The 14,236-nt window shown below is 43.6% G+C and overlaps 1 protein-coding gene across 5 annotated transcripts in view; it reads left to right on the top strand.

The window, feature by feature from the left end:
- Positions 1-14,236, top strand: part of LOC121285998 (carboxypeptidase A1-like) — a 64,126-nt gene that overhangs the window by 45,292 nt on the left and 4,598 nt on the right. For 4 of the 5 annotated variants that reach the window (XM_041203013.1, XM_041203012.1, XM_041203011.1 and 1 more), the window contains 3 exons: positions 3,630-3,720; positions 5,025-5,224; positions 7,950-8,034. In XM_041203013.1, the coding sequence (XP_041058947.1) occupies positions 3,630-3,720; positions 5,025-5,224; positions 7,950-8,034 (376 nt within the window). The remainder of the gene's footprint in view (positions 1-3,629; positions 3,721-5,024; positions 5,225-7,949; positions 8,035-14,236) is intronic. The other variant, XM_041203015.1, reaches the window with a different exon arrangement.

Raw genomic sequence — 14,236 nt, 5'->3', positions numbered from 1 at the left:
TAGATGCACCTGTGTCACACCACCCTCTCTGAACTAGGCATCAGCACAGGTACCATCACTTCGGTGGGCATTAGATCCTCTGCTAGAATGTTGATGCTTGGGGTGAGGGAACTTCACATTCGCTTGAGGAGCAGGTGGAGACAGAGAGTGCCCAGGGCACCGGCAGTCGGAGGACTGCTAGAGAGCAGGACCATGCTGAACCGAAGGCAGATGTTGAGCCTCTGGAGTCATCCATTAGGCAGCAGATGCTGGATGTCCAGAGAGATGTGCGGGAGGATCTGGCAGAGATCCATGAGGGCCTGCATGCCATGGTCTCTGTTATGGAGGAGTCCATGCGGAGCATGAGCACTGCGTTGACCCTCATGGCCGAGTGCACTGCCGCCTCCATTCAGAGAGTGGCAACTCTCATGGAGAGACAACACCAGGGACAGGATCAGGGGTTCTTGGGGTTGGGCTTGGACCTGCAAGCCCTCACACAGGCAATGACCTCAGGTGGTAAGTGCTAGTTTTGGAGATGGATGAGGCACCCAGTATCCCCGCTAGGTGCCCGTCCACCAATGGTGGGTTGGGAGGTCCAGAGCAACCTCATGTTGGCACACAAGCTGCTTGTTGTCTTTGCAAGCTCCTCTCAGGGCGCTCTGGATGATGGCAGCAACTCCTCCACCTGGCCGCTTCTTCCCAGGCAGGGCCAGCACAGGGTCCACTGGGTAGAGGCTGACCATCAAGGTCACCAAGGTCAACAGGACAGCACAGTTAACCCGCTGTCTCCAATGCCACTGCCAGCGAAGCGGTGCAAAAAGACACAGCATTCGCCAACGTAGGTTTAAGGCACCATGAGCACAAGAAGGACTATTCACGAGTGATCTTCTGTGGGCACACCAGTACCTAATGCTGGACATGAGTGGCTCTAAAATTTATTGCACAGACACTGAGTGGACTTTAGGTTCAAAGGTAAGTGTCATTTCAGATATCTGGTATGGAGGTGGCACCGCTGGCATGAGGTCTTTGGCAGCCTAGCTGATGGAGTATTGCGCCTACAAAACCAAGTGAAGCATACTCAGGCCATTAAGACAAAAGCAAAATTTATATCATTTTGACACATCAAGTGAACAGAACTACATATGTTGTTAATGGCCACACCAGTAAACATATTAACAAAACATGGCAAAACAGAATTACCTGGGGGTCTTGGAACACCAACAAGTCCTGAAATGAAGCCTGGAAATGCTAAGACTGAAGCTCAGAAACAACCAGCAGCAAACAATCTCCTAAACTCCTCACTACTCACAATGGCAATGCTGCAGACCCTTTTTATCCCGCCCTTGGATGAGGTTTGGTTAAAAGTGGGCTGCCCGCCTTGCCCGTGAGACGACCGTAAAATCGTGCCGGCAATGTAAAATCGCAAACAATTGCCTTTTCAATGGCCTTAAGTGGCCATTAATTGTTGGCAGGTGCGGCTCCAACACCCGCCTGCGCCCACCGACCTGAAGATTGCTCCTGTGCGGAATGATGCGGGACGCTCATCCAACATCCTCCTGTGCTATTTCACCTCCATTTGTGTCGGGTGTGCGCCCACCCGTGAGGTGTAAAATTCTGCCCATGATTTCCCTTTCACAAAATCACGTTGACTTTGCCTGATTACCTTGAATTTATCTAAGTGCCCTGTTATAACGTCTTTAATAATAGCTTCTAACAATATCCCTATGACAGATATTAAACTAACTGGCTTATAGTTTCCTGCTTTCTGTCTCCCTCCCTTTTTGAATAAAGGAGTTACATTCACTATTTTCCAATATAATGGAACCTTTCCCAAATCTAGGGAATTTTGGAAAATTAAAACCAATGCATCAACTATCTCACTAGCCACTTCTTTTAAGACCCTAGGTTGAAATCCATCAGGACCTGGGGACTTCTCAACCCATAGTTCCAACAATTTGCTAAGTGCCACTTCCCTGGTGATTGTAATTTTCTTGAGTTCCTCCCTCCCTTCCAATCCCTGATTTACAGCTATTTCTGGGATGTTACTTGTATCCTTTATAGTGAAGGCTGATGCAAAATACTTATTCAATTAATCTGATGTCTCCATATTTTCCATTATTAACGTCCCAGGTTCACTTTTTATAGGACCAACTTTGGTTGGTCACTTTGCTAATTCTTTTCTTTTTTAAATATCCATAGAAACTCTTACTATCTTTATATTTCTAGCTAACTTACTCTCGTTCTCTAATCTTTTCATCCTTATTAATCTTTTAGTCATTGTTTGCTTTTTTTTAATTTTCTGTCCAATCTTCTGACCTGCCACACACCTTTGTGCAATTCTATACTATTCCTTTAAGTTTGATACTATCTTTAACTTTTTCAGTTAACCATGGATGGTGGATCCTCCTCTTGGAATTTTTCGTTGTAATGTTTCTATACCGTGTATTCTGAAATATCCTCTTAAATGTCTGCCACTGCATCTCTATTGACCTATCCCTTAACCTAAATTGCCAGTTCACTTTTGCTAGCTCTGCCTTCATGCCCTCATAATTGCCCTTATTAAGTTTAAAACACAAATCTTAGACCCACTCTTCTCTCCCTCAAATTGAATGTAAAATTCAATCATATTATGATCACTGCTGCCTAGGGGTGCCTTCACTATGAGGTAATTAATTAATCCTGCCTTGTTGCACAATACCAGGTATGGTATACCCTACTGCCTGATTGGCTCCAGAATGTGCTAATCTAAGAAATTATCCTGAAAACAATCTATGAAATCGTCATCTGCTCTATCTTTGCCCATCTGATTGTTCCAGTCTACATGTAGATTAAAATCCACCGTTACAATTTCCATACCTTTCTGACAAGCTCCCATTATTTCTTCTTTGATATCCCCTTCTATTGTGTGATTACTGTTAGGGGCGGTGGGGGGGGTGGGGGGGGGGCGGGGGGGTGGTGTTAGCCGGTACACTGCTCCAATAAATGCTTGCCTTTATCATTCCACATTGCTACCCAAACTGCCTCTATACCCTGGTTTCCAGAATTTAGGCCATCCCTCTCAACTGTGTTAATGGCATCTTTAATTAACAGAGCCACTCCTCCACCTTCGCCTAACTTTGTACCCTTTCTAAAATTCACATACTCTTCAATATTCAGGTGCCAATCTATGCCATCCTGCAGCCATGCCTCTGTAATGGTTATTAGATTGTACTTATTTATCTTTATTTACGCTAAATCCAATAAATTCAAGAGAAACTTCCTTACCAAGAACCTAGAATTCGTTACTGCTATGAGTATTTGAGGCAGATTGTATGGATGCCTTTAAGGTAAAACAAGATAAATACAAGGGGGAGAAAGGAATAGAAGTACATGCTATTAGGATTAGATATGTGGTTTGGGGAAACATATGTGTAGCATGAACCCCGGCATAGACATGTTGAGCCAAATGGGCATTTATGTGTTGTTAATTCTATGTAGAATGACCATTTAATGGTTCAAGTAGAGACCTTTCATCAGAACTGGAGTACATTGACCTGTTGTTACCCTTTCTAAATTCTGATGGAACTTGCTGTATGTTTCCGGTAATAGTGTTGAATGTGTGCAGTTTCTTTGATAGTGAATGAGCTAATTCTGACACCCTGTAAACCCAGAACCGCATGTGGCGTAAAACTATGTCCAAGAAGCCTGGATCTCATTGCATTGGAGTTGATGCAAACAGGAATTTTGATGCCAACTTTGGAGGTGGGATATTGTTTCTGATATTGTTTTGCAATATTGATCAGAATCAAATTACATGATCTTTTGCTGAGTCAATCAAAACTAACCCCACTTATTAACATAAAATGTAATATATGTATATATCATAGAACCAGCTTGAGTGTCCTAATCACCTACAATCTAATTGAAACTGTTCTTCCTTTCAATGGGCCGACTGGCCTCCTTCTGTTCTCTTGTAACAAATATGCTGGATGTGTCATGGGAACAGAATGCCAGAAATCCTGGCTGTCCGCTATCCTGTTGCTTTCTTTCTCTGTGGTAAATGTCCTGTCATTGTCTTAGTGAGTTAATGCCATGCTTGGTGTGAAACCAGGAGAATCGCAGGTTTAGGTACAATCTGTGCTTAATGAATGAGTCATCATCAGCACAGTGCAGGCAGTCCAATTGGTTTCAGTGTCCCCAGGATCAGGAGGATAACATTGTGAGTTTGAGTTCTGGCCTTTGACTGCTGTTCGTGATTGGCCTTTGGTGCACCAAGGAAGTGAATGGCAGCAGAGTATTCACAATGAAAGGCACCACAGCTCAGTGTTATCTGTGATGTATTTCATACAAGTGTCAGTCAGCTGACACTCATCCCCTTGCTTATATCTGAAGGATTGCCACAAAAGCAAGGGACTGAAGGCTTGGGACAGATTGCAACAGGAACGAAAAACAGATTGCAACAGGAATCAACTCTTTCAGGAGAGGAAAGGGAGAAACCTTGAGGAATAGTGACTTAGCTTTTGTGTTCAGGTTGGGGTTTGGGTTGGGGATTCAGGGTTAGGTTAGAGTCAGGGTTAGGGTTTGAGCTCGGCTTAGGGTTTGGATGTGGGTCGATTTGTGCAGGAGAATGACTGTTCCCTTGTGTTCGTATTCTCATTTCTCAAGCTTTGTGTTTCACTGGTGTCTGCCACTTTTGTTTGGCTTAGACTTTCTAAAGGTTTTTGTCCTGTTTTACTTGTCATTTTTTTCTTTGTAGCTTTTCCCTGGCTGGGTTTTGAGTTAAGGTGAGGGATTGGGTTAACATCATACCTTTGCTTGATCCCCCGTAAATACATCCTGAGATTTTGGAACTCCTCTAAACATTGGGGAAACCTATGGATCCAACTTTAAATATTGACCCAGTCTCTGGAACTCGTCGGAACAATGACACTACCTTTCTCAGAATCTGTTCTAGCCTGGGTATAACCTAATCAGAGGTTGCATGGGACCAGATAACTATTGATGTTGGGTGGGTGGGCTGGTAAACATCTTGTGCAAGGCTAATAAAGGTTATTTTTGATTTGTAGGCAATGGCAGTAGCAAAGCTCCTTGCGCGGAAAGTTATTGTGGGCCTCACGTGCATTCAGAACCAGAGGTGAAAGCTATTGTGAATTTCATCCAGAAGCATGGCAATTTCATGGTTTTCATCACGCTCCATAGCTACTTACAGCGCTTGTTGTATCCTTATGGATATACCCACGTGCCGCCAGAAAATGCCGAAGAATTGGTATGATACTTGTTCTTTCTGTATTTAAAAGAAACCATGTTTTTTTAAACTTGTTTTCTCCTCTATAAGCATTGGTTCATGTGTATGTACAGCAATGCACAATGGGCGGCTTGACCAAACACTTGGCCATGATTCACCATAGGTTGGGAGAAGTTTCCAAGTAGCAGCAGATCAGGGGCCAAGCACATCCCAGGTTACGGATTGGGAATGCCAGAGGACCTTGGTGTTTCAAGAAGCAACCTTCTCAAAGCCACTTTTTAACACTTTTGATACATATTGGGGCAGATTTTCATCTTTGCTACCTGGGCGTTAAGCATTATGTGGGTAGTGCACAGGGAAGAAAGATCTGACGGGAAATGAAGATCTGAAGGGAAAAGGAAGATCTGAAAGGAAAAGGAAGATCTAGGGAGAAAGCAAATCCAGAAGGAAGGAAGATCCAGGGAAAGAAAGTTCCAAACAGGAAGAAGGTTTCAAACAAGAAGGAAAATTGGGGTAAGGAAAATGGAGGGGGAAGGAAAATTTGCTGAGGAGGGAAGATGCAAGGGTTGGAAGATTTGGGAGAGGGGGAAGGAAACTGGGTTCAGAATATCCGGGTTTTGGAAGATATAGGTGAAGGAAATTCCAGGGTGAAGGAACATCTCGGGGGATGGATTATGTAATAAGGCATGATAGTGACTGGATAATCTGTTTTAGCGATGTTGGTTGAGGTACACTAAGTTCTCACTTAATGTGATCCTGAAAATCATGTCTTAAGCAAATCACATTTTCCCATTAAAAGTAGTGTAAAATCTGCAGTTAGTTCCTGTAGAACATTCCTCATTACAAAAAACATAAAGCATTAAACCCTTTAAGTTGGAATACTATCCTAGAGTATCCTATATTGGTAAATTAAATAACTTTTAAAATAAAATAAAGTTAATAAAAGAAATATGGTAACTTGCTACCTACACTAATTCCTGCTTGCTGCCGATCCTGCTCACCAGATATCCTATTGTCTGGCCCTCCTGGTCGCTGCAGACTCTTCCACTTACTGATCCTCCAGTTGAGAGCCTCTGTCACATCCTGACTCACCATTTTGCTGATGCTCAGACTTGTGGCTTCTCCCACTCCCTAACCCACCCTTTTGTTGGTCCTTCCTCTCGCTGAACTTCCCACTCCCCAACTCTCCCATTCACCACTTCCCACTCCTGAACCCTCGCTGTGAACGTGGGCTCTGGAGATGAGAAGCAGGGGGAGCCGCTTCAACATGCAGGAGGTAAGTTCTCTTCAAGTGGGTTTGTGGTCAGCTTCACCCCCTCTTCATCAGAAATCTCCCTTTCCACCCGCCATCCAAGTTTTAAAGCCACAGGTAGCAGCTCCAGTGTCTGTAGCTCGGGCGGAGTAAGCAAGGCCACTGCCCAGCTGGCTTTAACGCAGCGGAGAGGAGTTGTGTCCCAGCTTGGTGTCCCAAACATATCCAATTCACTGTTGAGTAAATTTTTTCATGGATGGGATCATGGCTCTGTTACCAGAAGAGAACTCAAGGTTCGTTGAGAGGAAAGGTGAGTTAGGGAGTAGAAGACACTTCTAGCCTGGAGGGTTGGGAGTGAGAAGGTGAGTTAGGGAGAGGCTGCTAGCCTGGAGGGTTTGGCGTGAGAGGGTGAGTTAGGGAGAGGGAGAGGCTGCTAGCCCAGAGGTTTGGGAGTGACGGGTTGAGTGAGGGAGAGGGAGAGGCTGCTAGCCCGGAGGGTTGGGAGTGACGGGGTGGGTTAGGGAGAGGGAGAGGCTGCTAGCCCAGAGGTTTGGGAGTGACGGGGTGGGTGAGGGAGAGGGAGAGGCTGCTAGCCTGGAGGGTTGGGAGTGACGGGGTGGGTTAGGGAGAGGGAGAGGCTGCTAGCCCAGAGGTTTGGGAGTGACGGGGTGGGTGAGGGAGAGGGAGAGGCTGCTAGCCTGGAGGGTTGGGAGTGACGGGGTGGGTTAGGGAGAGGGAGAGGCTGCTAGCCCAGAGGTTTGGGAGTGACGGGGTGAATGAGGGAGAGGCTGCTAGCCCAGAGGTTTGGGAGTGACGGGGTGGGTTAGGGAGAGGGAGAGGCTGCTAGCCCAGAGGGTTTGGAGTGAGAGGGTGAGTTAGGGAGAGGGAGAGGCTGCTAGCCCAGAGGTTTGGGAGTGACGGGTTGAGTGAGGGAGAGGGAGAGGCTGCTAGCCCGGAGGGTTGGGAGTGACGGGGTGGGTTAGGGAGAGGGAGAGGCTATTCCATAATGGCGCCAATCAGGTCACATGGCTCCTACGTCAGACTGGCGGGAAAATGAATCTCGCAACGCTAAACAAGATTACAGGCCCATTAACTGACTGACTTTAAAGCAAAACAACGTTAAACTGGGAAATCTTAAATGGGGACTGACTGTGTAAATATTAGTTAAGACATTGCTACTCCTGCAAAAAATTTTACTTTCACCGAGGGGAGTAGATGGGGCCTTGGTTTAACACCTCCCCTCAAAGACAGCACCTCTGACATAGCAGCACTCTCTTGCTACTGCACTGGACCATCAGACTAGACCATGAGCTCAAGTCCCTTGTGTGGGATTTGAACCCACATTACCCAATGTTAATGTGCTACCTGTGAGCCACAGCTGGGAAGTAAATGATGGTTGACCAGCTTGGGTTGATGTTGTCCTAAGTATATTTTGAAGACAAATGACCGTTTTACGATGAACCCGAATAATTTTGTGACCTCTCCTTGGTACAGGCCACTCTAGCCAGTGAGGCGATTGAAGTTCTGGCCTCCCTGTATGGCACTCGGTATACATACGGAAGCATCATACAAACTATCAGTAAGTAACATACTCTGAATTGCATTGTAATCCAACATTTGGAATGTTCTGCTGCAATTTCAATCTGTGCAGTTTTGTGTGTAGATATTACAGGCTCACCCAGCAGGAGAAGAAAGGTACAAGATACAGACACAAAGGGACATGATCCAGCTCTATAAAGGAGGAGGGGTATTTTACCAAGTTTTTAAATGGGTGGGTGGGTGGGTGGGTGGTTGGGTTGTGGGGGAGGGGGGGGGGGGAGGGGGGGGGTGGTTGGGGTGGGGGAATAAGAATATTGTAACTTGTATTTATCTCTTTTCTCATTAGTTGTGACCCACTAACAAAATGCTGGGAGTGGTTGGGGCGGGGAGCAATGTAGTTAGCAATCTAGAGGCCTGGAGACATGAGTTCAAATCTCATCATGGCAGCTGGGGAATTCAAATTCTAATTAATAAATCTGTAATTAAAAAACTAGTCTTTGCAATGATGATCATGAAACTACTGTTCTGTCATAAAAATATTTGTTCACCAATGTAGGAACTTAGGACTTAGGAGCAGAAGTAGGCCATTCGGCCCTTTGAGTCTGCTCCACCATTCAATAAGATCATGGCTGATCTGGTTGTGGTCTTAACTCCACATTCCTGTCTGCCCTCATAACCCTTAATTCCCTTTACTAACAAAAATCTATCTAACTCAGCCTTGAATATGTTTAAAGACCCAGCTGCCACTATCTTCTGGGGAAGAGAATTCCACACTCTAATGAGCCTCAGAGAAAAAAAACTCTCCACATCTCTGCCTTGAGAGGGAGACCTCTTGCACTTAATCCATGTCCCCGAGTTCTATTTTCTCCCACAAAAGAAAGCATCGTTCCGGTATCCAGCCTATCCTGTCCCCTCAGGATCTTACATGTTTCAGTAAGATCACCTCTCATTGTTCTAAGCTACAATGGATATGGGCCTAACCTGCCCAACCTTTCTTCATAAGATAAGCCCTTCGTCCCAGGAACGAGTCGAGTGAACCTTCTCTTAACTGCTTCTAATGCAATTATATATTTTTTTCAAATAAGGAAACCAAAACTGTACACAGTATCCTGATGGGGTCTCACCAACTGTAGTAAAACTTCCCCACTTTTATATTCCATTCCTCTTGCAACAAATGCAAACATTCCATTTGCCTTCCTGATCACATGCTGTACCTACACACTAACTTTATACCAGCAATGCCCACATCCCATGAAAGAATAAAAAAAATGTTCCGGGACAGCCAGATCCCTCTGTACCACTGAGTTCTGCAATCTTTCTCCATTTAAATAATATACTGCTTTTCTATTCTTCCTGCCAAAATGGACATGTTCACATTTACCCACCTTATACTCCATCTGCCAAATTTTTGACCACTCACTTAACCTGTCTATATCCCTTTGCAGGCTCTCTGCCTCCTCATGAGAATTTATTTTCCCACCTATTTTTGTGACATTGCCAAATTTAACTATTCGGTTCCCTCACCCAAGTCAGTGATGTTGTTTAGGGGAAGAAATCTGCCCGGTCAGACCTACATGTGACTCCAGACCCACAACACTGTTTATTGCCCTCTGAAATGGAGTAGCAAGGGAAAATAAGATGGGGAATAAATGCTGGCCTTGCCAGAGACATCAACACCCCAAGGGTGAGTTTAAAAAAATAGTAATTTTCAAACAGGTGATTTTACAATGTTTTCGCTGGCTGACTTCACACCAATCAAGCCGCAGATATAATTTATGATTTTTTAACACTTCCCAAGTGGCTAAAGAGTCCAATAGTCAGTACTAAATTTTGTAGAAAGTTTGTTAGTCCAGCTTTGGAGAGACCTACTTTTGTACAATGTTGGTAACTAAAAATTGAAGAAGTTTAGAATTACCCAAGAGCAACAACTCAATGAAGCCAGATAAAGAATGTCGACTGTTGCTCAGAGCTGAACAGGTCACTCCTCCGCTGCTGCAACTTTCAACAAATGATAGAAAATATGCTCCATCATTGGCATTCAATAAAAACACAGCTTTACCAATATTGCTGGGCTATTGGACTCATTAGCCACTTGGGAAGCGCTAAAAAAAAATTAAAGTGGATCTGCGGCTTAATTGGCGTGAATTCAGCCAACAAAAACTTTGTAAAATCACCTGTTTGAAAATCACATTTTTTTTGGGGGGGGCACTCCCATTGCCCCAAAGATTCAAAATTAAAATTCTCAATCTTGCATTTAAGGATCTCTGCGACCTTTCCCTTAATTACCTCTGTAATTTTCTTCCAGCCTTACACTCCCCTCCCCCTGCCCGAACTCAGTGTTTCACTAATTTGAACCTTCACTCTTGGCCCATCACAGACACCCCGTGATGTGGGATTCCCTTTCTAAACCTCCACCTCAGGCCCTTTAGGATTTTTCTTAAAGCCGTCTTGTTGAACAGGTTTTTGACCATCCATTCTAATATCTCCTTCTTTGGCTTCTTTTTGATGATATCTATGCAAAGCACCTTGGGGTCTCTTCCTATGTTAAAGTTGCCCTATGAATGCAAGTCGGTGATTGAAATTGCAAGAATATATTTACAACATCTGTGTTGAATCAGCTGCTATTCTCTCAGTTATTAAGACGTCAACATGATTTGCATTTCCTTGTCTCCTCTTCATTCCTTTCAACTATTTACTTTTTCCCTTATTCCCATCCTAAACAGGGAAAGCGGTTGCATTGTGGGGAGGTCCTGTGCAAAGTCTCAGTTTTGGGGGGAGGTCATCTACAATTTCTCAAAGGGAAAACTGGTAAAACTTGGAAATGAAGGGTACCAGTAAAACCTGTCCTAGCTGGTCTTGTATACTGTTAAAGACCATGATGGGAGGAGGTTAATTCTAGCCCCGCTTCTTCACAGGTTGTAACAATAGTTTAAGTGTTTAATTCACCCACGAAACTGGCCAATTGTTTACCTTTGTTACTGTTATTCTTAGCCTAAAAAGACTCTAACCAGCCTTCTATCAGTAAACGCAAAAATAATTGATTTATTATAAAACAAACTACTTTTTAAGAAACAAGTTAGTAAACTGGTTAACATACAAGTTGTAGTTTGGAAGCATAATGATTTTTTCCCCTTTTAACAAACAGATATTTGAACTCCCATACACCCACACACAGACACAAAACAGGATGAAACAGACACCCCTGCAAAGGCTGGGGGGATGGCAACATCTCTTTTAAAAGGATAAGATTTGAAGAGATCTTGACGCTGTTGATCAAAGAGAATTCTGGTCACAATAGATCTGGAAGTTCCTTCAGACAGATTCGTTGGTGAAATTGTCCTTGATGTCTCTAACTTATCACAACTTTACAGACTTCCAAAAAAAAACAGATGAGTTATCCAAATGAGACATTTCTGAGGAAGGTTTAACATAAAGATGGGGCAAAGAGAGAGAAAGAGAGAATCTTTTTCTTACAGACTTCTTCTAAGGCATCTCCACACATGCTCTGACTGAGGGTTTTTTGTAGACTAAGATGTTCAAAATCTCTTAGGCCAAGTGATTTTAACCAATCAGCAAGAGTCATTAGCCTGTAACAGCAGTTCTTTGTTAACTTAGATATACAAAGTATTTCTTCCCTCTCCAGGTGTTCCGCACTGGACCTCTATCTTGACCCGTGGTTTCTTAAAGAATGGCATATTCACAGCTCCAAATTAATACTGCAAACTTTTAAAAATAATTCAGGAGAAAGAATGTCCAAAATTCAATGTCCTTCAAATTTTCCAAAGAATGGTTCCTCACAATATCTTAAAATGGAACTAATACCTTAAAATGGTATTATTGGTGCCAGTGTTACTGATTTTTACTTAGATTTGAAAATTTTGAACTGGTTTTTCCTTCTGCAATAATTATACTAAATATTACCAACTTAAAGCAGTGTCAAATCTATTCAGGCAAAGTCTTGAAGAACTTTGATAAAAGCAAAATACTGCAGATGCTGGAAATCTGAAAGAAAAACACAAAATGCTAGAAAATCTCTGCAGGTCTAACAGCATCTGTGGAGCGAAAAACAGAGTTAACATTTTGAGTCAGTATGACTCGTCTTCAGAGCTAAAGAAAAGTAAAAATGTGATAAAAAATTTATACTATTTAAAGGGGATGGAGCAGGTGAAGCTGGATAGAAGGCCAGCGATAGTTGGAGGCAAAGGAGAGATTCACAAAGATGTTATGAATAAAAGGACAAAGGGGGTGTTAATGGTAGTGGTAAAAATGGTAGTGCCTAAATGAGGTGCTGATGGTGGCACTAAGGTAAGAAAGCATAATGTGATAAAAGCAGGACAAGGGTGAGCACTCCGGAATGAATAACATGAACAAGTGACAGATGGCCCTTGTGGAGTTGGGATGAGGGATGGTGGTGGGAAAAAAGATCAAAAATAGGATAAAAGGTAGGGATAAAACAATGAATAAAAATGAAAATAAATAAAAATAAAATAAGTGGATAAAAAATAAAAATGAATATTAAAAAAGGAGGATAATAAAAGGGGTGATGATGGAGGAGAGAGTTCATGGTCTGAAGTTGTTGAACTCAATATTAAGTCCGGAATGCTGTAAAGTGCCTAGTTGGAGGATGAGGTGCTGTTCCTCCAGTTTGCATTGGGCTTCACTGGAACATTGCAGCAGGCCAAGGACGGACATGTGGACATGAGAGCAGGATGGTGTGTTGAAATGGCAAGTGACAGGGAGGTTTGGGACATGCTTGCCAACAGACCGAAGGTCTGGGTGCAAAGCAGTCACCCAGTGTGTGTTTTGTCTCTCCAATGTAGAGGAGACCGCATTGGGAGCAGTGAATGCAGTAGACCAAATTGAAGGAGGTGTGAGTGAAGCACTGAGGTAAAAAGGCATGTGTTACACCTTCTGTGATTGCATGGGAAGGTGCCGTGGGAGGGAGTTGAGGTGTTGGGGATGATGGAGGAGTGGACCAGGGTGCCCCGGAGAGAATGGTTCCTATGGAATGCCGACAGAAGGGGTGAAGGGAAGATGTGTTTGATGGTGGCATCATGCTGGAGTTGGTGGAAATGGCACAGGATGATCCTTCATATGCGCAGGCTGGTGGGGTGAAAAGTGAGGACAAGGGGGACCCTATCATGGTTCTGGGAGGGAGAGGAAGGTGTGAAGGTAGAGGTGCAGGAGATGCGTCGGACACGGCTGAGGGTCCTATCAACTAATGTGGGGGTGAAAATTTCGGTTACGGAAGAAGGAAGACATTTTAGAAGTGCCATTTTGGAAAGTGGCATCATCAGAACAGATGCAACAGAGGCGAAGGAACTGAGAGAATGAGATGGAGCCCTTATAGGAACAGGGTGTGAGGAGCTGTAGTCAAGGTCGCTGTGGGAATCGTTGGGTTTGTAATGGATATTGGTGGACAGTCTATCACCAGAAATTGAGACAGAGAGGTCAAGGAAGGGAAGGTAAGTGTCAGAGGTTGGACCATGTGAAGGTGATGGAGGTATATAAATTGGAAGCAAAATTGATCAATTTCAGTCTGTCCACAAGTATGACCCAGACCTGCCTGTCGCTTGCCATTTTAACACACCATCCTGCACTCATGCCCACATGTCTGTCCTTATCCTGCTGCAATGTTCCAGTGAAGCTCAACACAGACTGCAGGAACAGCACCTCAGCTTCCGATTAGATACTTTACAGCCTTCAGGACTTAACATTGAGTTGGAGGACTTCAGACCATGAACTCTTTCCTCTATCCTCACCCTTTTTTTTATCCCCCTTTTTCAATATTCATTTCTATCTTTTAATTTTTATTTTTTATCCACTTATTTTTATTTATTTTCATTTTTATTTATTGTTCTATCCCCATCTTTTATCCTATTTTTGATCTTTTTTCCCACCACTGTCCCCCACCCCAACCCCACAAGGACGATCTGTCACTTGTTCATGTTGTTCTTTCCAGAGTGCTCACCCTTGTCCTGCTATTATAACATTCTGTTTTCTTACCTCAACGTCACCATCAGCACCTCATTTAGCCACTACCACTACCATTAACACCCTTTTGTCCTTTTGTTCATGACATCTCTATGAATCTCTTCCTTGCCTCCATCTATTGCTGGCCTTCTATCCAGCTTCACCTGCTCCACCCCCCTTAAACAGTATAAATTTCATTACATTTTTACTTCTCTTTAGCTTTGAAGAAGAGTCATATGGACTCGAAACATTAACTCTGTTTTTTCACT

The sequence above is a fragment of the Carcharodon carcharias genome, chromosome 13 (assembly GCF_017639515.1).
Source record: "Carcharodon carcharias isolate sCarCar2 chromosome 13, sCarCar2.pri, whole genome shotgun sequence".
Classification (NCBI taxonomy): domain Eukaryota; kingdom Metazoa; phylum Chordata; class Chondrichthyes; order Lamniformes; family Lamnidae; genus Carcharodon; species Carcharodon carcharias.
The sequence above is the reverse complement of the archived record's forward strand: the minus strand, read 5'-3'. Positions and strand labels throughout refer to the sequence as shown.